This window comes from Monodon monoceros, unplaced genomic scaffold, assembly GCF_005190385.1.
Source record: "Monodon monoceros isolate NGI ecotype Baffin Bay Population unplaced genomic scaffold, NGI_Narwhal_1 Super_Scaffold_21, whole genome shotgun sequence".
NCBI lineage: Eukaryota > Metazoa > Chordata > Mammalia > Artiodactyla > Monodontidae > Monodon > Monodon monoceros.
The window spans coordinates 163,882,319-163,905,416 of NW_021703778.1; the positions used below are offsets into that span (position 1 = coordinate 163,882,319).

Below are 23,098 nucleotides of genomic sequence, written 5' to 3' on the forward strand. Positions count from 1 at the left end.
TCAGTCCAAGGTCAGTGTTCCAGGTGGGTGGGTAGCTGGCTTCTCAGTCGGTGACCCAAATTCTCACGTTGCACTGACATCCCTTAAGTCCTGGCATCATCCGTATGTTTGAGGCAGGGTTGCCTCCGGCTCCAGAATTCTGGAGGCTGGGAAGACCGAGATCAATGTGCTGACAGACCCTGGCTCACATGGCAAAGAGCAGCCTGGGGAGGGTCCTTTCATTTCTACAGCCTGGTGCAAGGTACACGGGTGGGGGGAGGGATGGAGGGAGGGAGAGAGGGAGAGAGACAGAGAGAGAGAGGGTCTTTTCTGGGAGATACTCGGATATAAGTTTGGGGTGGATGTGACTCCCACCTCATTCTGGGCCTTCAGAGGAAGGGGAGAAGCTCCGCACAGCAGAGAGAGAAGATTGCGGCCCCAGGAAGGAGGCAGTGGGGGAGGGCGATGTGGAGGACCAGCCCTGCACCCAGGGGCAGTGGCGGAGGGGGGAGGGGTAGCACCCTCCCACCTGCCTGAATTTCCCAGGAAGGTCAGTCAGGCTCCTGAAGGGTGGGTGCTGTAGACAGTGAGCCTACAGGGGGAGGGGTCCAGTCTGGGTGGAGCAGGGGCCTTGCGGGGCAGGAGAACAGAAGCCCTGGAACTGGTAGAAGTCTTGGGAGAGGTTTTGGACTCAAAGGGCCAGAGACCCTAATGAGCTTGGAGCCAGTTGGAGCCACGCTTTGAGGGGTGAAAGGCCCCTGCGGACATCTGGCCACATCTGCTTGGCCTACACTCGGAGCCTCTTCCTGGAGGACTGGGGGCTTATGTGTAGCATCTGTGACTCTGCGCCATCCCCACCCAGCCTTCTGGGAAAGTCCTCTGTAAGTCTCGTCAAGGGGACAGAGCCTAAGGGGGATTAAGAAGCCCTGGTTTCCTTCTCCACACGGTGCTGGCTGCCCCTTTGCTGTCAGATCCCTGCTCTGCCCTTCTGTGCCCAGCAGGCTGACCAGAGCATCACCAAGGTCCCTGCCCTCTGGCTTTTGACTGGGTCCAGCCAATGGGAAGCCAGGTGGGCGGGACAAGAGAGACGTCGGGGGTGTTCATTTCTCCAGCTCCCCCTCTGCTTTGGGCCTAGGTTCCCAGGGACTCCATCCTCCATGGCTGCAGCTCTTCAGGCGGCTTCTCACCAGGCTCCAGAGCATCATTTCCTCCCTGGGATGGTAACAGCTTCCCATGGCTCCTGGACTCCGGGTGCCTCAGTCTGCCTTAATGCCCTTGACCCTGCCCACCCCTCTGTCCCCTCATCAACTTCATCAACTCTTCATTTAACCTTTTGCATGTGCCTGCTGTGTCTTGTATTAGATAAAATATAAGATATCCAGTTAAACTTGACTTTCAGACACATAATAAATCATCCTTCAGTCTAAGTACGTCCCCAAAATTGTGTGGGATATACTCATGCTAAACAATTCCTTGCTGTTTATCTGAAATTCAAATTTAACTGGGCGTCCTGTATTTTTCTTTCTAAACCTGGCGATCCCACCTGCAGCGTCCCTGACTGATACGCTAACACATTTCCAGCCACCCCTGACTAGAGGAATAGGTGGGTTTCAAGCTCTTATACTCTGCCCTGCTGAGACGGAGCTACATACAGGCTGCTTCTTTCTCCTATTGGGGCAGTGGGAGGCTTCCCTGGGGGCAGGAACATAGTGTAAAGACGAGGAGACTGGCCCAGACATCTCCGCAGTTGTGTGGCATCATCCCCTAAAATGCCCTCAGGGCCACGGGCAGAAACGGCCCCAGTTCCTGTTTCCATGAGCAGGTCCTGGCCATCAGCAGAGACGTGGCCGAATTCTCAGCCTCAGCTTTGAGCTCACAGCAGAACCCCGAGGGGGGTGGCATCCAGGACAAGGACGTTTGGAGAGAGAGGGCAGGGTGTCAGATGGACTTGGAGTCTTAGACTCGCTCCTCTGCCACCAGGGGGAGAAGACGCGCTGCCTTTTCAGGGCTCCTGTGATTACATCAGACCCACCTGGCGATCTCCCACTTCTCAGTCCACTGATGCAGAACCTTAATTGCACCTGCACAGGTGATGTAATCACGAGTGTGATGGCTCGTCGTATTCACAGTCCCGGGGCCTGGGGAACCCTGGAGCCAGGTGAGAACTTGGTTCACCTCTGTCCCCTTCCTCCTGGCCTTCCGAACTCCACACCGCCCTGGTCCTCCTTCCTCACTGTGGCTCCTGCTTGGTCTCCTTCGCCCCGTTCACCCACCAGCACCAGCATTTTTAGGAACATCGGGATGCCCAGAGCATCTAGGGAGCTGGCAGAAGCCACCCCAGCTGGGGATTCAGCCCCTACTCGGGGAAGCTCGTGGCCTGGGTTTTGGGGGCCTTCCCTCCAAGCTCAGTGGTGGAGTGACGTCCCAGGGTCGGGTAATACCCCAGGAGAGTTTGGGAAGTGCTGAGACTCCACGGTGAGGGGACCACGGTGAGGGGGCAGCGCTGGCAGCTGGGGGTGCACGTGGGGTGGGTGACCCAGACAGAACTGGCTCTTTTTCCAGCTTGGCTACAGAGCTTCAAGAGAGGGTCTGGCCTTAACCAGAAGTGGCTGTGGACCTGAAAATGGCACAAATGCTGGACTAACATCAGGCAGAGTGATAGTGATAATATCAGCTTTTTTGTGTCGGGGGGCACCTACTATGTTCCAGCTGTTAAGTGTATGTGTATATCAGCTAATTTAATCCCCACGGCTACGTATGAGGTAGGTACTATGTTAACCCCCATTTCCCAGAGAAAGAAACTGAGGCTCAGCAAGGTCAGGAGACTTGCCAAGACCGGACAGCTCATGACTAGAGAAGAGCTGCTGAGGGTTGTCACATCTGCCTTCACTGCCGTGCCGAAATGTGACATAAATCTGTGCTCAATATTCACAACGTGGTTATAACGGCACAAGACTTTCTCCGGGGAAGCAGTTGAACTGGGACTTAACGAGGGACACGATGAGGAAACATATTTGGCTTCAGTGTAAGGAAGGGCAGATGTTCTGGCGGTCAGAGTGGCCCAAAGGTGGACACGGCTACTTTGGGAGGGAATGAGGTCCCTGTTCCTGGATATATGCAAGTGAAGAGGCTGTTTCCATTTTCTGGGGCCCTGGTAACAACAGATACTGTACTGAACATCCTACACATGTCATCTTTAGGTTCTCACTGCTCCATCACATAGGCGCTGCTGTCCCCGATTTACAGATGAGGAAACTGAAGCCCAATGAGATTAAGTGACTCAGTGATGGTTATGTAGATGGTTGGTGGGGGAGCCGTGACTCAAACCCAAAGCTGTGTATCTCCAAAGCTGTGCTTGTACCCATACAACTATCGAACGCCTGCTGTGTGTCTGGTACTATTCTTCTAGACGCTAAGACCCAGCAGGGACAATTTAGTCCCAATCCTTGCCCTGATGGAGATCAGATTCCAGTAGGGAGAGAGACAGCCCAGAGTAATGAGACCAAAATAGACCTCAACGAGAATGAGGCGAGACCAAAGGTAAGCAGGAGTCAGGGGGGTTCAAGATGGTCAGGGGAGGCCACTCTGAGTGGTGCATCTGAGCTGAGATCGGAAAGGAAAGAAGAAAAAGTATTATGAAGAACTGGGAGAACGGTGCTCTGGGCAGAGGCAACCACGGGTGCAAAGGCTCTGAGTGGGGCAGGAGAAGAACAATGTGGGAAGCACGGCCAAGCTGGGGGCCAGATCACTGGGGGCCTGGTCATCCAGGGTTTAAGCTTCATTTGTAGTTATTAGAGGGTTTTTAAGCACTGGTGTGCTGCAGCCCACTCATGCCCGCACATGAGAACCACCTGTTAAATCTTCAGGATTTTTGCTGTTGTTAAACTATTAGTAGCCTGAAATCAGCCATGGTGGGAGTATTTACACCATGGAAATGGGCAGCAGGTGGGTAAACATTTATCTGCCTCACACTGGTTTTAGACAGGGAAGTGGGGAGAGTGGATCTGTGCCTGAAGGAGCGCCCTCTGGCTGCACGGGGGAGAATGGCCTGCAGGGGACAGAGAAGCAGGGATGCCCTGCAGGGAATGTCATTGCAGGGATGCCCCGCAGGGAAGGCCATTGCCTTGGTCCATGTTGGAGAGATGGGGGTTTGGACCAGGATGGGCCAGTGGATGGATCTGAGTGATTTTGAAGGCAGAACCAGTGGGCCTTGCTGAGATGACCCCATTACTGAAGCTCAGAGCAAGGAGGTGACCTGCCCAACGCTACACGTCTGGAATATGGAAGAGGTATGATTGAGCCCAGGCCTACCAGGCCCCTAAACCCTTTCTGTTCCCTATACTTCAGTGTTTCCCTAAGTTGCCATGAAGATTCTTCCCGGGAAGCTTATGGTCTAGGATGAAGAGGAAATAATTAATGATGTTCCTGGCTGCCTGTGGTCAGAGCACCCCTTTCCCACACCTCTTCCCAGGAGGGTGGGTCCTCTGAGCTGCGGTTGGGGGTGGGGTGTGGAAGGAGCCAAGATGTCACCGTCATAGACACTGGGAGGCCCAGCTCCCACTGGTGGACACTGGGGCCATGGCGTCTGTCCTCCCTCCCAGGAGGGCCCCAGGAGGGCTGCCCCAGAGATGGTCTTGGAGGGTCCTACGACCTGCTTGGGAGACTCCCAGCTCTGGGATGCGGGACCTCCCCTGGGGCAGGGCAAGGACCAGGGCTGGAACCAGTCTAGGACCTCAGAGGAGGAGCTGCCACAGCACAGCTTCCCGGGGGCTGGGGCTGCTCTGGTTTTTGCTGGGGTGGGAGGGAGGGGATAGGGATATATCTGAGAGTCTAGCTCAGTGGGAGCGGGGGATCTAAGCAACGCCAGGTCTTAGCGAGATGCCGGCAGAATCACTAGGCCCCGCTTGTCTGCCTGCACCTGCCCCCACGCCCCCTCGCCCCCCACAGGCTTCACACACTCCCAGTCCCTTCCCTGAAGCCGCCTTTGGCACCAATCCCAGCGACAGGGCTCATCTGCTCCAGCCCCTCCCTGTGTCAAAAGTCACTCTCAGACAAGGGTCCTGTACTGCGGGGTCACTGTCACTGTGACCTTCTGCAAGAAGCCAGAAGGGAGGAACAGAAGACAAAACTAATCAAATACCTACCAGGTGTCAGGCAGAGCTGCTTGCTTTCCTCAAAGAGTTAAAATTACAGAAAGGTTTCCCCTCATACTCAGCCCCTAAAATAAGGCTCTAAAAAGTTTACTCTTATCCTTCTAGACTTTCTTCTTTGTACACACACACACAGGCTATTTTTTAAAAAAACTGAGATAATGTTACGTGTTCTATGTGGATTATTTCATTTAATCCTAGGTTGTTATTATCTCTACTTTGCATTTCAGGACACTGACGCTCAGAGAGGTTATGTACTTTGTCTAAGGTCACACAGCTGGTAGAACTGCCTGGCCCCACAGCCTCACTCTCTGCATCTTGGGCATCACCTATGGGTGCAGAAGGCCAGCCTTGTTCCTGTTGGGGGGCATTTGGGGCTGCAGAGCAGGTGGGGCTGGAATTCTGGGCAGAGGCCTGATCCGGCCTTCCCTTCTGCTGTGCTGTGAGACTCAAGCCCTGGGGTCAAATTCCAGCCCCACTGAGTCCTTGTTAATGCTTTTTAAAAGGGGATTCTATTGCCATTTAATTGTGGCTCTGCCCTTGAAGCAGACTCCCAGCCGTCTGTAACAGACAGCTTGGCCTTGGATTTCTCTCTCCCAAAGCCCAGGGGATAGAGGCTGCACTGGGAGGTCTGCGACCTGGGCCACTCACCAGCTGTGGAACTTTGGCTGTTCCTGCCTCTCTCGCCTTGATGTCCTCTTTTCAAAGTTCCTTTCAGCCCCAAGGTAAGCCCATGACTCCACCCCTAGTCACTGCAGCTTGCTGGAGAGAGGAGGGGGAGGAAGAGGACGAACCAGAGCAGAGAGGAGGGCTCGGGGGCAGCTTAGTGGGTTTGGAAGGGAGTGGGAGTTTAAGAACAGGTTCTGGAATCCCTAGACCTGGGTCCAAGTCCCAGGGCAGGACCTATGCAGTTGTACAAGGCCCAGGCTGAAAAGATTCCCGGGGCTTCCCTGGTGGCGCAGTGGTTGAGAGCCCCCGGTCCGGGAAGATCCCACATGCCGCGGAGGGGCTGGGCCCGTGACCATGGCCGCTGAGCCTGCGCGTCCAGAGCCTGTGCTCCGCAACGAGAGAGGCCACAACAATGAGAGGCCCGTGAACCACAAAAAAAAAAAAAAAAAGATTCCCTACTTGGTTTTACGTTCTGTCATTGCTGTCTTGAAATTCTTAACTTTCTGAGTAAGGAGCCCAGCATTTTCCTGTTACGCTGGGTCCCACAGATTGCACAGCCAGACCGCTACCGCGTATGAGCCGCGTGCCCTTGGCAAGTGATTTCACCTCATCGATCCTGAGTTTTCTTATCTGCAAAATGGAGTGATGCTTACACCCCCTGGGAGGATTGTTCTGAGAATTCAAAGAGAGATGCCTGGTAAAGAGCCAGGCAGCAGTAAGTCCATAACCGGTGTCAAGCCCTGGTAATTGTGGCCATCTTTCTGTAGGGCTCTGTAGGGCCTGACAGGGAGAAATATCTCTGGAGCCGCAGTCTCTCTCCCAGCCTTGTCCACGGGGGCAGGCGGGGGGCACATTTCAGGCCAAAAATAAAATCCTCGTGCTTCCCTGGTGGCACAGTGGTTGAGAGTCCGCCTGCCGATGCAGGGGACGCGGGTTCGTGCCCTGGTCCGGGAAGATCCCACATGCCATGGAGCGGCTGGGCCCGTGAGCCATGGCCGCTGAGCCTGCACGTCCGGAGCCTGTGCTCCACAACGGGAGAGGTCACAACAGTGAGAGGCCTGCGTACCGTAAAAAAACACAAAAACAACAACAAAAAATAAAATAAAATAAAATCCTCACTGGGAAGCGAATGGTGCCACCATACCCACAGCAACCCCTGCCTGTGGCTATACTGGGTCAAGTGGTTTAGGGCCCTACGTTCCTGGGAGATCAGGTGCTGTGGGGTTTGAGCCTGGGGAGAGATGAGATGTCTGGTGAGGCTGCTCCAGCACCTGCTTTCAGCCGGGAGAGGGTCAGTCATGTGACCTTCATAAATGAAGGCCTGATGCCTAGATGGAATCTCCCCAAGGGCCGCCTCCTTCACTCTATGTCTTGGCTTGTAGGACCCCCAAGGTGTTGTCCCAGCACCACAACCTCCCAGATGTTTCCAGAGTCCCGACTTCCTGGATTCATAGCTCAGCAATTTCCCAACGGTGAGACCTGGAGCAAGTTACTCAACCTCTCTAGGCCTCAGTTTTCCCATCTGTGAAACACTAACAGGTTTGACCTTGTGGACGTGTCGTATTAAATCAACGCCCGCATGAAAAGTGCTTACAAGCATGCAGACAACGTCAGCCGCTGCAACGGCTGGCCTGCCTTCTTCCACTCTGCGCTGAGCCCGACTGCGGGCTCCGAAATGCCAGTCTGACCACGCCTCTCCTTCAGCCGCTCGTTGCCTTCAGGATGAAGACCAGACTCCTTGTTCCGGCTCCTCTGAGCCTCCATGTGGTGAGGCCCAGTTCAGGGGCCATTTCCCCTTTTAGAGTCCACAGCCTCAGGATTTGCTCAGGGAAACCTCCGGCCCCCAAGGCAGAGCCTATGATGTGACTGTCAGTCAAGCCAAGGGGCGGGCACATGACCCAGGCTCAGCCAGCTGGGCACCTTCTGTAAGGACTTTGATTATTATTATTTTTTAAAATAAATTTATTTTTGGCTGCATTGGGTCTTCGTTGAGGTGCGTGGGCTTCTCATCGCGGTGGCTTCTCTTGTTTCGGAGCACGGGCTCTAGGTGTGCAGGCTTCAGTAGTTGTGGTGCACGGGCTTAGTTGCTCCCTGGCATGTGGGATTTTCCTGGGCCAGGGTTCGAACCTGTGTCCCCTGCATTGGCAGGAGGATTCTTAACCACTGCGCCACCAGGGAAGTCCCAGGACTCTGATTCTTAAGGATGGAGAAGCTTATGGAAAGGGGTTGGGAGGGTTCATTTGGGAGGTTATCCCCCTGAGTTCCTGCTGCCTGGATCTCCAGGGCTGCCCTGAGCCCCGGTCCTCTCTGAGCCTGGGTTTTTAGCCTTTCTCCTGATTCTGTGCAATCTCTCACAACCTTCCATTGATGCTCTCTTTGTCCAGAGTAGCCCTGTCAGTTTCTGTTGCAGGCATTCAGAGATCCTGGTGGACACACTCTGGCTTCAGACACATCCCAACTTTGACCTTCACCTTCTGCTTTTAAGTATCTACCTGCATTTCTCAGTCCATGCATGCTACTTTGTGCCTCTGAACCTTTGTCCCTGCTGTTCCTTCTGCCGGGAATGTCTTTCCCACCTTATTCTCCTCATTCATTCTTACCCCAAGAACCACCTCAGACATTGTCAACTCTGCGGGGACTTCCTCCAATCCTCCTCTATACCACACCCCCGCCTTCAGGCTGGCTCTGACCCTCTGGGCAGCCCTAGGCCCTGGGCTTCTCTCCCTCAGCAGCAGCATTTCCTCGTCTGAACCCAAGACCAGATCCAGGCCCACCCACCTCCATTTCTCAGTTGGCCACAACAAATGTTTTTTGGGCTCCAGAACCATGGAGGGTCATACAGGCAGTTCCCTTGGGACCTGCTCAGGGATTCCTCAGCCAACTAGGACCAAATCCATTGCCTGCTGAGGAGGGGTCATGAGGGGAATTGCTGAGGACTGCAAGATTGGGAATCGTCCCAGAATAACAATGAGCCTAACTCCTCCGGGTTGGCCATTGCTCCAGCCCTAGCCTTTGATCCAGAGCCTGTGCCAGCCTTTGTCATAGCCCCAGCCCCTGCCCCAGCTCAAGCCACAGATCTGACCTCACACCCCACCCTCGGCCCCAGCCCTGTCTCTGCCCCTGCATAGGCCCTTCCCCCCACCTCTGCCTTCACTGCAGACCCCCAGCATCCTTCCCAGTGAGACCCACCCAGGCTGCCCTCTGTAGAGGTCCTGCCTCTGATCGAATGGGGCTTTTGGTGGGGAAGGACTGGCCAGTTAATCGGGCGGTGAATAGAGCAGGTATATCAGAGGTAGGTGCCGCGCCCAAATCCCCTCAGTGGCACAAGACCTGCAGCTCCAACAGTAGGTGACAGAGCCGAGCCTTAGGCAGGGGCAGGGGCAGGACCAGGTTTAGGTCCTGAAGGTTCCTTCTGTTCCTCACCTCCCCTGCCCTGGGCCAGACTTTGTCCTGAGCCATGGACAGGGCTGAACCCTCCATGTTTGCTGAGTGCCCCAGCTGGGGAAGTGCCTGAGCTATAGCTACCCAAAATCAGGTAAAAGGAGGCAAAAGGGGGAGTCCCAGGACAAGCCAGTAGGATTGGGGAAGCTTGCAAGGTTGGGTTATCAGTAAAGACCACCACAGATGACCATCCTTGAAAGAAAGGCAAAAACAGCCCAAGTCTCCCCTGAGGTCACCAACGCCTCTCCACCCCTTCTCCTTGGGAACTGAACCAGGGCAGCAGGGGTGGGGAGGGCCACAGGACCTCGGGGAATCAGGCCGTCCACTCCACCCACAGGTGGATCCTGCAATGGACACATCATGAGGACAGAAGCCAGCACTGTGATGTCACAGCTCAGGTGCGGCTTTGTGCTCCTGGAGCTGTCGAGTGAGTCAGCTGGGCCCCTTCCTCCTTCCCGTGCTCATGTACCTGTGTCCGATGCTCAGGGCTGGACAGGTTGACTGTGTAGCCCCACCCCTTCTCTCCCTGCTCCTCCCACGTGCTGGGGCAGGCCCAGCAGATGGCCAATGAACAGCACGCTTAGGGAGACTGTCTTCTTTTGGCCATAACTAGCAACCAGTCTTAGGAGAGTGGCCCAGGAACTCTTTGCAAGGCTGTGTTGAAACCACCTGTCAACTAGGCCACCTTCCCAGCTTGACCGTGAGCTCATTCAAAGGGTCTATCCCGGTCCCCAGTCTAGCTCTGTAGAAGCTCAGAGTATATGATGTTAGTTAAATGCATAAATGGCTGGAGGGACGGGTGGGTAGAGATAGATGAAAAAGGTATCTCCTTCCTATGTGGGCTACTCTCTCACCCGTCCCCAGCTCTGACCCTCGGAGTCTTTCCTGAATGCTCTTGGAAGCTAGCACCTGTTGGAAGTCCCAGGCATTTTGGTACCCATGGGACTTGACGGTGATGGAGCTGTCCCAGTTATGGGGTGACAAAAGCAATAATGCCACTGCAGAATGGCACATTTGGTCCCTCCAGAGCTGGGGGGCACAGCTCAAAGACCTCAGACTTTGAACTTAATGAAAGCCGAGTCCAAATCCAGCCCTGTTTTACAGCCTCAAGCTGGTCACAGGGGCCTCTCTGAACCTCTGTTTCCTTTTCTATGAAGTGGGAATGTGAACTGGCTTCTGAGGACCGTCAGGAGAATCAGAAGAGAAAGCTGCTGCCTTGACTGTTGCTGTGGCCATCCATCTTCTTCCTGCCTGGCCCACGTGGCCCTCATCCTCCAGTGTAGCCTGAGGTGGTGAGGGGCAATGTCGGCGAACGTGGACACAGGCCAGGAGGCTGGCCTGAGCAATACCGGTGACAAGGACAGGGACCTGCAGGTGCTGTTCCAGGAACTCTGCCAACTCCAGGCAAAGTACGAGCTGTCCCAAGCCCCGCCGTGCCCCCTGCCTCAGCCCCAGGGCCACCTGCGGTGGGCTGAGCAACTGGGACTGAGCAAAAATGCCTGAGGAGGCCAGGCCAGGAAATGAACGGCAGGGGACTGAGGCCCGGGAGCAAGTCAGCAGGGGCAGCTGATTGGCGAGTGGTGGGGAGGTGGCGGGCTTGTCTCCCGCCCTTTGAACTCAGACCTTGGGCCAGTCCCAGGCCCTCTGCAAGCTTAGTCTCCCTCCACGAAGGCAGGGCTGTAGGTGACCATCCCTACGCATCTGTCAGCTCGGCCCCTCTAAAATCAGCCTGCAAGGTTGCTGCTGTGTCTCCAAGCAGACACCCTGAATCCTTGCCCCTTGGTGACTCTTCAATTTCAGGCTGCCCACGAAAGCCTGAGTTATATGCAAAAGGATGGATTGATATCTGTGAGTGATTTTATGGAGAAAAGTCCCAACCGGTCCATCGGATTCTCATAGAGCTTCCCAACCTCCCCACTGAAAGGTTTAGCACTGTAGCTCACAGGGCCCCACGTGGTATTTGCCAGGGGAAGACAATTTTTTCCTGCATTTTTCAGGACTGTATGGATGAGAAAATGGGGCCTGAGAGGCAGAGTGGCTTGCCCTGGGGAAGTCAGCAGTCACTCAGAGATACCCACCACAGCCTTTCCTGCTCTGCCCTCTGCCCTTGACCACTGACCTTGAAGGCGACCAGGGTGGGCAAGCTATTGGAGACTCATCTTGCTTGGTGATGCCCCCTGATGGCTGGGCAGCAGCACGTGGCTGTCGCCCCTCTGGGGGCTGCCGGGGCCCCAACCACAGACTGAGTGCTTATGATGTGCTGGGAGCCCCAGACCCGGTCCCCACCGGCCTATGAGGGAGGGGTCTGGTTACCCCTGTTATGGACGGGCCAGCCAGGCACAGAGAGGCAAAGCCTGTGGCCGGAGCACCGGCTACTGGGGACTCAGACCATCTGCCACCAGCTCAGCCTGCAGGAGGGGCTCCATAGACCCCATGCCACAAAGGCCCGGCCTCGCTGGTCCCCAGGCCCCTTCCTCATGGCCTGACCACAGGCATCTCTTTGACCTCTTTGTGGCTCAGTTTACTCAGCAGTGAAATGGGGCTGGAGGGACTCAAGTTAGCGGCCCATTGATGGGGTCAGTGACCAGCCCAGCCCGATTCCGTGCAGGTCCACAGAGGCTGGCCCTTGCCAGGGGTCACAACCTGGAAGTCCCCAAACCGTGTTCTCACGTCTGACTCTCTCGCCGGCGCTGAAATGTCTCTACAGACAGAGGAAGCTGAAGAGAGAGGTCATAAGGTTTTTGAAGACTATCTGATCAAGGTCCTTGAGAAAGTCCCCAAGGGTACGTATGTAGCTTCCTCAGCAGGCCTGTCCTCTCTGCAGGCACTTCCCAGCCTGGGAACCTGGGCGCGTGTGAGCTCGCTGAGCACTGAGCTCTCCTGCAGAGTGGGGATCCACAGGCTGTTGCCACCGTGGTCAAGCCAGCCAGGGCACCAGCCATGTGGCCTGCAGCAAGTTCTCAACGTCTCTCTTCAGTGGGAACAGCAACAGTTCCGTGGGCTGGATCCTTTATGAGCACGTAGCCTGGAGCCCGATGTTTAGCTATAGCACCCAGTAAGTGTCAGCTATTATTATTACCTCATTTGTCTTTGATTTTGCTCTTAGGAACTAAAATTACACAGGCATCTGAAATGAGTTTTGTGTTCTGTTTTACCATGATTTGCACCAGAATCCACTGTTAGCAGTGCTGAAAACTTGATAGGAAAGAGGAGGGGAGCCAAACATACATAATTTTATTATCGTCATTGTCTTTACATCACCAATAATAAAAATAACTATTACTGTTTATGAAATATTTACTCTGCGCTAAGCTCTTTAGTAAATCTTCTTTACCCCTCTTTAGGAGCTGCTGAGAACTGTGTTACCCAGGCTCAGTGAGGTTAAGGGACTTGACCAAGGTCTCCCAGACAGGAAGTGGTGGGGCTGGGTCTCAGACTCTGGCCTATCTGATTTCAGAGTCACTGTGCTAAGTGCTCTGGAGCTGCAGGAGCCCCAAGGACTCTGCCCTGGAGGTCAGGGAAGGCTTCGTGGAGGAGGGGGCCATTCATGGGGCTCACATGCTTTCAGCAAAGGGGAACAGCACTGCAGGCAGAACAGCACAGATGCAGGCTGGAGCCAGGCCCTGTGCAGTGGGTTTGGGGTTGAGTTCCAGTGTGCTGGAGCGCCATTATCCGCCAGGGGTCGCTGGGAGATGTGATTGGAAGGTTGAGCAGCACCAAAGAGCCTTGAGCCCCAAGCCAAGGAGGGGCGCAGGCCTCCAGGTCAGGCACGGGGTGTGAAGCAGACCCAGCACCCAGCGCTGCTTCTAGAAGCCTCCTAGTTTGGGACCTTCCTAATTCAGCAGTTCAACCCTGTTCAACCCATCCAGAATGAGCAAAGCTGGGGACCCCATCACGCGGGACAGCAACAATCCCTGTCCTCTTCCTGCAGGCTCCCCCAGTCAGCAGCTCCTCCTGGGGTGGCGGTGGGGGGTTCTCCTGCCTCACTGGGCAGCCTTGATCCAGAATGCTTGCTCTCAGCCGGTGGTGGCCTTTCAAATGCAGATTATTCTCTTGAAGAGGTGGGAGGTCAGTGATGGGGCGCTCTCAACTTCGGGGCTCCAGTGGACAGCAGAAATCCCACCTACATTATTAGTATCACTGCAGGGGGCAGGTGAGGGCTGGGCATTCTATGCCCACCCATCCTGTCATGCACTGTCTCTATAGGCTACAACCAAGGGGAGGAGCCAGAGGAGGCCCCGGTGGAGGCCATGGTGGGGCACTATGGGAAGCTCTTCGCAGTCAGCCAGGACATCCAGAAGCTTCTGGAGGCCTTCTTCAAGATGAGCCAGTTCGTCCACCAAAGCCTAGAGGGAGTCTCTAGAGGGAGGCCATAGGGCTCTTATCCCGGTAACAGCTGCCTGAAGCCCGGCCCATCCCCCTTGGCCCAGAGAACTGGGATATAGGGACCCCCTTCCCTCTGCACCCCCAGAGAAGGCCTGAGGCAGGGGCGGGCTCCTGAGAGGGTCTGAGTGGGGTGCTCACTCCAGAGCCTTGTTCTGTACCCCTTTCCCTCCCTTCCTGCTGGGTTTCTCCTGAGGAAGACTCAGCTTATACTTAAAAGGTGTTCTTTGTGGTAGAAAACTCAGGAGTTCTAGATTCAGACAGACTGGGGTTCAAATTCCAACTCAGCCTCTGACTAGCTGCATGACCCTGGGCACGTTTAGACCCTCTCTGAGCCTCAGTTTCCTCATCTGTGACGTGGGGGCAATTCAACCTAGTTGGTAGGGTGTTGTGAGACACTGAACACAAACTGTGTCAGAGTTAAGTGCCCCAAGAGGCCATCTCCCTCATAGTTGGTTCATCTTTTAATAAATTTAACTTTCACCCCAAGGGATGGGCATTCCATCCGGAAGAAACTACCCTGGCAAAGGCATGGCATGATGAATTTTTGTGCTGCAGCTGGGGCCTGGGGACACGGAGAAGACAGAGGACGGGGACATGGGGAGGAAGGGAACAGGGAAAGGGAGGCTGGCGAGTGGGCTGATTCTTGCAAAGGACAGTGGCATGGCATTTGCAGCCAGTCTCTGCCCCCTAGTGGTAGCACTGAAAACCTACACCATTTTGTACGGTTTTTTTCCTTCGTGGGCGGGGCACTGTGAGAAGCACTTAACAAGCTTTATCTCATTTAAACCTCACCCCAGCACCCGGAGACAGGTGCTTCTATTCCTAGAGCTGAGACTAGAGGAGAGGAGTGAGGTGAGCATGCAAGTAGAAGGTTGGATCCCAACTTTATTGAGAATTTTAATACTTTGTTCATCATGGATTTTTGTTTTTTTTGCATTAACTTTGATTTTTAAAAAACACTGCATTTGGGAATTCCCTGGTGGTCCAGTGGTTAGGACTCCGCGCTTCTACTGCAGGGGCACAGGTTCGATCCCTGGTTGGGGAACTAAGATCCCGCAAGCTGTGCAGTACGGCCAAAACCAAAACCAAACCAAAAAATTGCATTCAAATATTATTTATATTAATTCTGAGTTAAATGTTGCACCCTAGTCCCAGGCATGCCATTTTTCTCATTTTCAAAGTAAGAAAACTAGGCCTTAGAAAAGTGTGGACACATGTATATCCTGTGTCCTCCAAACACATCTCCGCGGGGCCTGGCGTGGGAGTGCACCCAGCACATCCTGTGCCCCGCAGGCCTGGGCCGCAGAGGCTGTCACAGCCTTGCCCCCTGGTGTCCTCCCAGCCGTTCCTGCAGCCGGAAGGGCCCAGACAGGTGGGTCTGCTTACGGTGAGAAAAACGGGCTCCAGGAGCTGAGCTGGGATTCGAACCCTAGTCATCCTACACGTCCATTTTCCTGCATCTCCTGGTGCCTTAAAGGGCGCTGACCACCCAGAACTTTCTCCTCTCCTCCACCCCCATCATCGCTCAGATCCCCGAGCCGTGAGCTCCTCGGGACCAGGCCCAGGGCAGGCGCCCCGGGAGGTCAGCTGCACCGAATTGACCAGCCACCCTACCACAGAGCCTCAAGATCCGGCTGTGCCAGCTGCAGAAGAAGTGTCACCGCAAGCAGGAGCAGTGGCGGCAGCTGGAACACGGTGTCACCTACCAGAAAGACGCAGCTGTGATGTGAGTCCAGTCCACTGGCTGGGGTGGGGGGGCAGGCAGCACAGGGGCCGGGGGCTGCTGTCTCCTGGATAATGATCGGCCCCCAACACACACACACACGCGCACACACATGCGCACGCACACGCACACCACTTACCCACTTACCTCTCCTTGGTGACTGTTAGCTTTCAAAGGGCTTCTCTAAGACGAGCCAGATGTCACGTGACAGGGGGGAGAAGTGAAGCCACAGGTAGTTAGGGACCAGCTGGGATGCCCCCGTTCAGTCCCAGGGCCTAGCATCTGTGCTCCTAAGTATTGGTTCATTCTTACTCATATCCATTCACAGATGAGAAGAATGAAGCTTGGAAAGAGTAAGTCAGGGCTAAAGTCCAGGGCCGGGATTTCTGGGTTTAATCCCTTGAGCTACTCCTTCCTGGCCTGGAGAATGTGGACTAGTTATTCTCCGGACCCCCGGGTCCTCCCCATAGCAGAGCCTGTGCCCTTCTGGCCTTGGGGGCTGCCTGGAGGACACGGGGGAGCAAAGGCTGGGGCACAGGGCTGTGCCAGGCACACTCCACCTGGGCAGGGCGCAGTCAGCAAATGTGGGACCTTCTCAGGCTCTTGTGGGATCCTAGTTTGGAAGACATGAGGGTTGGGGTCTGTGGGCTGCTGACTTCCAACCAAGGAGCTTTGACGGGGAACTGGATTGGCCACAGTTTATAGAGTCTGTTATGGGTCTTCCTCTTGAAGGTGAGAAGTGAGGTTGCTGATCACAACCCTGAAGGCCTGAAGTCCACACCTCTGGAGCTTCCCAGAGTGAGGAGCCCTGGGTTCCCCCATGTCCCCTCCTGGCCCCTCCCCTGGGTGTGGACCACAGATGTGCCCAGCTGGGAGGATCCTCTTGGAAGTTAGTCGGTCCGGTGTCCCTCTTTGCAGAGGCGGATGCTCTGGCCCCGAGGTGGGGAGGGACACGTCCAAGCCCCTTTGGTTGTGGAGCCCAGACCAGCAGGAGGAGGTGGCTCCTGGCTTCAGGACACGTCTCTGGCCTGAGTGAGCTGGGGGCAGGGGGCAGGGAATTCTGGGAGGGGCCCGAGCCTGCAGAGCCGGCTGCTAAACTGCATGGCAATGGTCATCAACAGCACGGCCCAGCAGTGCTGCGCCTCTGCCCACGGCATGCCCAAGGGCACGGGTCTCTTCTCCAAGCTCGACCTCATCCGGGTGAGGACTCTCGTGCCCGGGCTGGCCTCCGGCCTGAGCCTGTCCTCGGCCTTGGCTCATGGTGCATGGGTGGTGAGCTGCCCTATTCCTCCACGGCTGCATGGCTCCTGCACGGGTACGGTAGGGTCTCAGGGTCTCTTTTAGGCTCTCAACAAACTTGTAATGAACGCTCATTGGTGCAGGGTCAGAGGATTGTAAAGGAACTCCTGCCCTGCCTGGTCTTAATGTGTAGCCCCACCCCGGCACATCACACACATACACACACACGGGGTACACACTCATACAGACACTCCTATGGGCTCTCCACACACCCTGCAATATACACAAAACATACGCTGACACACCTGCAAACAAACACACCAAGGTGCACACAGATGTAGTCATATTTACACGGGGAGGCACATTTCAGTGACCGAGGGAGCCTCTGTGCAGGGTCCTCATTTTAAACTTCAGACTCTCGTCAAGTCCACTGAGATTTCCCTTCTCAGTCGGAGGGTCCCCACCAGGACCAAACTCCCACCAGTCATAATGCTGATGCTGCAGTAATGGAGGTCATGTGATCAGGTTGGCTTCCACCCACAGCAACATATCTTGTTTTCTTTTTAATAATAGCTTTATTGAGATATAATTCTAGTACCCTAAGATTTACCCTTTTAAAGTGCACACTTCCGTGTTTTCAGTACAGTTGCAGAATTGCGCAACCATCATTAGTATCTAATTCCTGAATCTTGTCATCACCTCCCCAAAATACATTTTGTATCTGGCTTCTTTCACTTTGCATGATGTCTTCAAGTTTCATCCACATGGCAGCACAAATCATTCCTTTTTTTTTTTTTGCAGTACGCGGGCCTCTCACCGCTGTGGCCTCTCCCGTTGCGGAGCACAGGCTCCGGACGCGCAGGCTCAGTGGCCATGGCTCACGGGCACAGCCGCTTCACAGCATGTGGGATCTTCCTGGACTGGGGCACGAACCCGTGTCCCCTGCATCGTCAGGCGGACTCTCAACCACTGCGCCACCAGGGAAGCCCAAATCGTTCCTTTTTATGGCTGAATAATATTTTGCTGCATGGATAGACCACTCTTTGTTTATCCATTAGTTGATGGACATTTGGGTTGTTTTCATTTGGGGGCTATTATGAATAATGCTGCTATGAACATTCATGCCCATGTTCTTGCATAGACATGTCTTTTCAGTTATCTTGGGTATAGACTTAGGAGTGGAATTTCTGAGTCTTGTGGTAACTCACGAGGTAACTCAGCGAGGAGCTGCTGAACTGTTTTCCAAAGCGGCTGTGTAATTTTACAATCCTATGATCAAAATATGAGGATTCCAGTTTCTCCATATCCTTGTTAACACTTGGTGGTCTGTCTTTTATAATTTAGCCATCCTAATGGGTGTGAAGTGGCGTCTCATTGTGGTTTTGATTTGCATTTCCCTGATGATTAATGATGTTGAACGTTCTTTCACGTGTTTATTGGCCGTTTGTATACCTTCTTTGGAGAAATGTCTATTCAGATCCTTTGACCACTTTTTAACTGGATTCTTTGTCTTTTTATTGCTGAGTTGTAAATATTCTTTGTATATTCTGGATAAAAGTTCCTTATCAAATAGAGGATTTGAAAATATTTTCTCTCCTCCTATGGGTTGTCTTTTCACTTTGATGGTGTCCTTTAAAGCGCAAAGATTTCAATTTTGATGAAACCCAATTTATATTTTTTCATTTTAGTTACTTGTGCCTTAGGCATCATATCTAAGTAACTATTGCCTAATCCAGAGTCATGAAGATTTACACCTAAGTTTTCTTGTAAGAAGTTTATAGTTTTAGCTCCAGTATTTAGGTTTATGATGTGTTTTTAGTTAATTTTTGTATATGGTATGAGATAGGGGTTCACTTTCATTATTTTGCATAAGGATATTCAGTTGTCCCGATACCGTTTGCTAAAACAACTGCTCTTTCCTCATTGAATTGTCTCCTCATTCTTGTCAAAAATCAGTTGGCTGTAAATGTGAAGGTTTATTTCTGGACTCTGAATCCTATTCCATTGGTCCTTACGTCTGTCCTTAGCACTGTCTGGATCACTGCAGCTTTGTAGTAAGTTTTGTAATTGGGAAGTGAGTCCTCCAGCTTCACTTTTCCTTTTTGAGGTTGTTTTACTCTTGTAACTGCATGTCTTGCATCGTGCGTGGAAGTTCCGTGTCTGGGTGGGTTTCAGGTCTGGTGTGACCCAAGCCTCAGTGACACCACGAGGACCCGTCCTTTCCACCCTCCTTTGTCTGCCAGCTTCAGCATTGGTTTCACCCTAAGTCATGACTTGCTTTTCTCTTTCGAGGCAAGTTTGAACTCGGGATTCTTAGCGCCTCTGGGACACTGGGGCCGAGTCCCATGGCCAGTGTTTTCTAGCAGCAAGAGTCCACAGTGAGCGAGCCTGCGTCTTAGTTGAGAAGAGCTCAGGAGAATTTCACAGGCAGTTATCAGGGCCTCTCTGCTCCATGGCACAGCTCTTGGGGCACCATTCACAGTGAAGGCTGCAGAACTGGCATCCCCTGAGGCATAGATCCTTCACATCATTATATATGAATGAGCATTTAAGTAAGGGCACATTTGCCCTACAGTCACAGTGTATTAATTTCATCTTCTTCCCCCGCAAAAAGGAAGAAATTACCCAGTGATGTCAGGGTGTCCCAAAGATCTCCCTCAGCAATCACTCGGTCAAGTCTCAGAGTCACCCACATGCGTTCGGCATGGTACTAGGGAAAGAGAGGTGGAGGGAGATAAAGGTCACCTGGTCCTTAAGAAATGAGTGCCGCTCAGAGAGGGAGGCTGGGGGCAGTCAGGGTGGGCTTCTCGGAGGAAGCAGTGAGAAGAGGCAGGCAACCACATTCAGGAAGCTGCACAAGGACCTGGGCTTGGAGCCATCCAGCTCTGCCACTGCTGGGCTGTGTCGCTTCAGACAAGTCACTTAACCTCTCTGAGCCGCAGTTTGCTCATTTGCCAATTGGCATTGATACCACATCTTTGGCAGCGCCCTTGTGAAGACTAAAGGAGACGCAGGTCAGCCTTGATGTTGCTTTGGTCCCTGGGAAGTGGTGTCCAGGGGCCAGAGTACAGTCAAGTGAGAGAGATTTCTTTTTTCTCCTAGGAATTTATGTTGGACACAATGGAGACTGTGAGATTCATCTCACTGCTCAGGGGACCCAGAGTGTGCTGGACAGCAGACAACCCCAAGGACCGGGGCCTCAGAAGGTACCCCAGACCATTCAGGAAACATTCAAAGAGTCAAGATTCGATCCCCAGGACCCCCTTTCCTGGCACCCAGACTTCAGAGTCCCCAGCCTGTACTGACACAACCCAGGGCCACCAGCCCTGCCAGCATCACGGCCATCTCTTTACCTGCTTGGCCTCCTTTTTTCACCACCAGCGCTCCTGAGTGGGTGGGAGCCAGGGGAGGCGGAGGTCAGTGAGAGGTGGGGCAGCTAGGGCCAGGTGGGGTTGAGGGGGCACTGTTCCCTGCATTGGGGGATTGGCAGGGATCGAGGTGAGGCCTGCCTGGGACTGTGGGTGAGACAGAGGGAGGTTCCCGAGTCAGAGGCAGCAGCCAGGTGGGAAGTCCCAGGTTGGAGACCTGCACCCAGAAGCCGGGGATGCATTTCTCGCTGTCATTGGTGGGTCTGTCTGGGACCAAGGAGCTTGAATGGATGCCCGACTATTGGGAACGCTGCAGTCATAGGAACTCTCACAGAGAGCCACCCTGAGCCATAGGATGCGTGGGAGCTGGCCTGGCCCACAGCAGACCGGGGGTACTCAGTTTGTAGGAGAACATCTCATCACTGGTTCCCAGAAGCTGGATACCAGTTTGGTGCCTTCTGCCCACCTGAGGGTCCCTGAGCTGCCTGGAATGAGTGCTACTCTCAGGGGGACTGGGGGCAGGGCAAAGCCCCTCTCTGGGCTGGTTTTCCCACGTGTGAAATTGGGTGCGAGGATGTCTAAGGGAATCCTCTCTCCAGTCTGACGTTCTTAGGTCAAGGTTGGAAAGGCCTCTGCGTGGATGGCACTGGCTTGGTGTTATTGAGCCACGGAGGTGAAATCACCCTGGCAGCCACCGCAGCCCCGAAAAGGATTCACTTCTGCGGGTCTGCTGATGTTAACTGATTTAGGTTAACTTTGAAAGTTCGGAGCAACTGATTTGCAGCAAATGGTGGGGCATCAGCAAATTACCTTTCAAAGGGGAGTTTCAGAAAAGATGCTGCTATTCCTTCAACAAGCACCGAGGGTCTGCTGTTTTCCAGGTGCTGTTGGGAGAGGGGACGGGAGGCTCGGAGGGAGGGGGTGGGAGGCTGGGTAGGACTTGGGCACTGAAATATTTAGGGGAGCTAAATATAAGAAAGAAGGTTATGTAGGGTCAGGTCTTAAGAGCAGTTTTTTTTAAAAGGCCGAGGGGAGTTGCAGAGAAAGCATCATTTTGAGCTTCTGACTCTCAGGCCTTTGGGGCAAAGAGAGCATCCCAGGTAGGGCTTGAGTCAGATTTCAGAAGGGAGAGGTTGGGGGAGGGCTGAAGAAACTGAAGGGAACACAGTGTAGGGCTTCCAGTTTGGCTGGAGCACAAAGAACCCGACGGGCAGTCTGAGATGGTGGGCTGGGGAGCTACCGTGGGGTCCCAAAGGCCAGGCTACGAGGTTTGGAGGCCATACCTGGGGGTGTCTTAGACCATTCTGGCTGCCATAGCAAAATACCGTACACCAGGTGGCTTAAACAACAGACGTTTATTTCTCACAGTTCTGGAGACTGGAAGTCGAAGATGACGGCATTGGCAGGTTTGGTGTCTGGTGACAGCCCACTTCCTGGTTCAGGTGGTAGAAGGGGTGATGGAGCTCCCGGGGTCCTTTTCATAAGGACACAAATCCCATTCATGAGGGCCCCACCCTCATGACCTAATTGCCTCCCAAAGGCCCCACCTCCTAACACCATCACACGGGGGTTAGGATTTCAACATAGGAATTTAGGGAGCAGGCACATTCAGTCCATTGCAGGGAGCATCTCGCATCCATACCTCACTGCTTACTTTCTCTCCACCCAACATCCACTTTCCAAAGAGATCTGAAGTATCTCATTAGTCTCCCTGTAATGTGGGCACATGTTAGGCCAACAATTCTTAGATTTGAACATTCCTCAGGAGGGCTTGTCACAACAGAGTGTGGGTCTACCCCCAGAGCTTCTGATCCAGCAGGCCTAGGGTGGCCAGGCCTTAGAATCTGCATTTCTGACAAGTTCCCAGGTGATGCTGATGCTGCTGGTCTCAGGCCCACACTTTGAGAACTGCTGCTTGGGAGTAATGGCAAATCCCAAACGCCTAAGCTGGGCTCTGCTTCACCTGGAGTACCAACTCCCCCTGCCTGGTCTGCAGTCCCCATCTGCACAATGGGACAAGCGTCATGGGGACCTGGCATCCTGGGAGGGCCATCCCCACCCCGTCTGACCTCCTGGGAGGTGCTGAACATGACACCCTGTTAGGGGCCCAGGGAACAGTCCTCTCACTTTGCCCACAGAGGCTCTGTGAAGAGCTGTTGTCTTTCTGTCCTCTGCCATCTGCCTGCTGTGCACATGTTGTGTGTATGTTTGCAGGTCTAGTTCAGATGTTTGGCACACTCCTTGGGGAGGAGGGCCATCAGAACAGATACCTGGGGTGGCGGTGACCTGGCCATTAGTCTAAGTTTGCAGTGGGCACCTGAGTCTTTTAGGAGCTCCCAGCCTCCTCTGGGCAGAGCTTGGGTCATGAAATTGACAACTGGGCACTGCGCTTAGGGACCCTGCTCTCTTAGGCTGCTGGCATGTACTAGAACGCTGGGGTTTATCCTTGCTGGGCTTTCTTGTCAGACAGAAAGCTCTCTCAGCCCTGACCCTGTACCTTTAAAGCACTTTCCTCCTGGGTTCCATATTAGCTGGAGAAAGGCCTTCGAGGGCATTTGGAGAAAACCACAGTGGTTCAGGTACCTTATGAAATATCATTTCATCTGACTGCCCATCTAGATCCTGAGACCCCAAGACACTAGGAGGCTCAGGGCTTAGACATTTTCTGAGACTGAGAGCTCATTACCTGACGTCGAATTCCAGCTTTAATTTTCTTCAAGTGTGAGAACATTCTTTCTACAGACCATCCAGGGAGAGTTGGACTATTAGCTAATGGCTGGTGCTGAGAAAATTGGCTAGTTGGCAGGAAAATCAAATTATGTCCTTTTTCCACACCACATACTGTAGTATATTCCAGTTCCTTTGAATGATGGCTTTCCAACTTTAATGTTCATTAAAACCACCTGTGGGGCTTCCCTGGTGGCGCAGTGGTTGAGAGTCCTTCTGCCGATGCAGGGGACACAGGTTCGTTCGTGCCCCAATCCAGGAGGATCCCACGTGCCGTGCAGCGGCTGGGCCCATGAGCCATGGCCGCTGAGCCTGCGCGTCTGGAGCCTGTGCTCCGCAACGGGAGAGACCACAACAGTGAGAGGCCCGCGTACCGCAAAAAACAAAAAACAAGAAACAAACAAACAAAAAACCCC

The 23,098-nt window shown here is 53.8% G+C and overlaps 1 protein-coding gene and 1 non-coding gene across 2 annotated transcripts; both read left to right on the top strand.

The window, feature by feature from the left end:
* Positions 1-10,541: 10,541 nt before the first annotated feature.
* CCDC197 (coiled-coil domain containing 197) lies at positions 10,542-19,977 on the top strand. Its single transcript, XM_029237160.1, is given in 8 exon segments — positions 10,542-10,648; positions 11,947-11,966; positions 11,969-12,022; positions 13,446-13,588; positions 13,590-13,628; positions 15,245-15,351; positions 16,386-16,548; positions 19,690-19,977. Coding segments are annotated over 8 exon segments (921 nt in total).
* TRNAR-UCU lies at positions 14,599-14,670 on the top strand. The gene has a single exon. It is a non-coding gene; the product is annotated as a tRNA-Arg (tRNA).
* Positions 19,978-23,098: the final 3,121 nt, after the last annotated feature.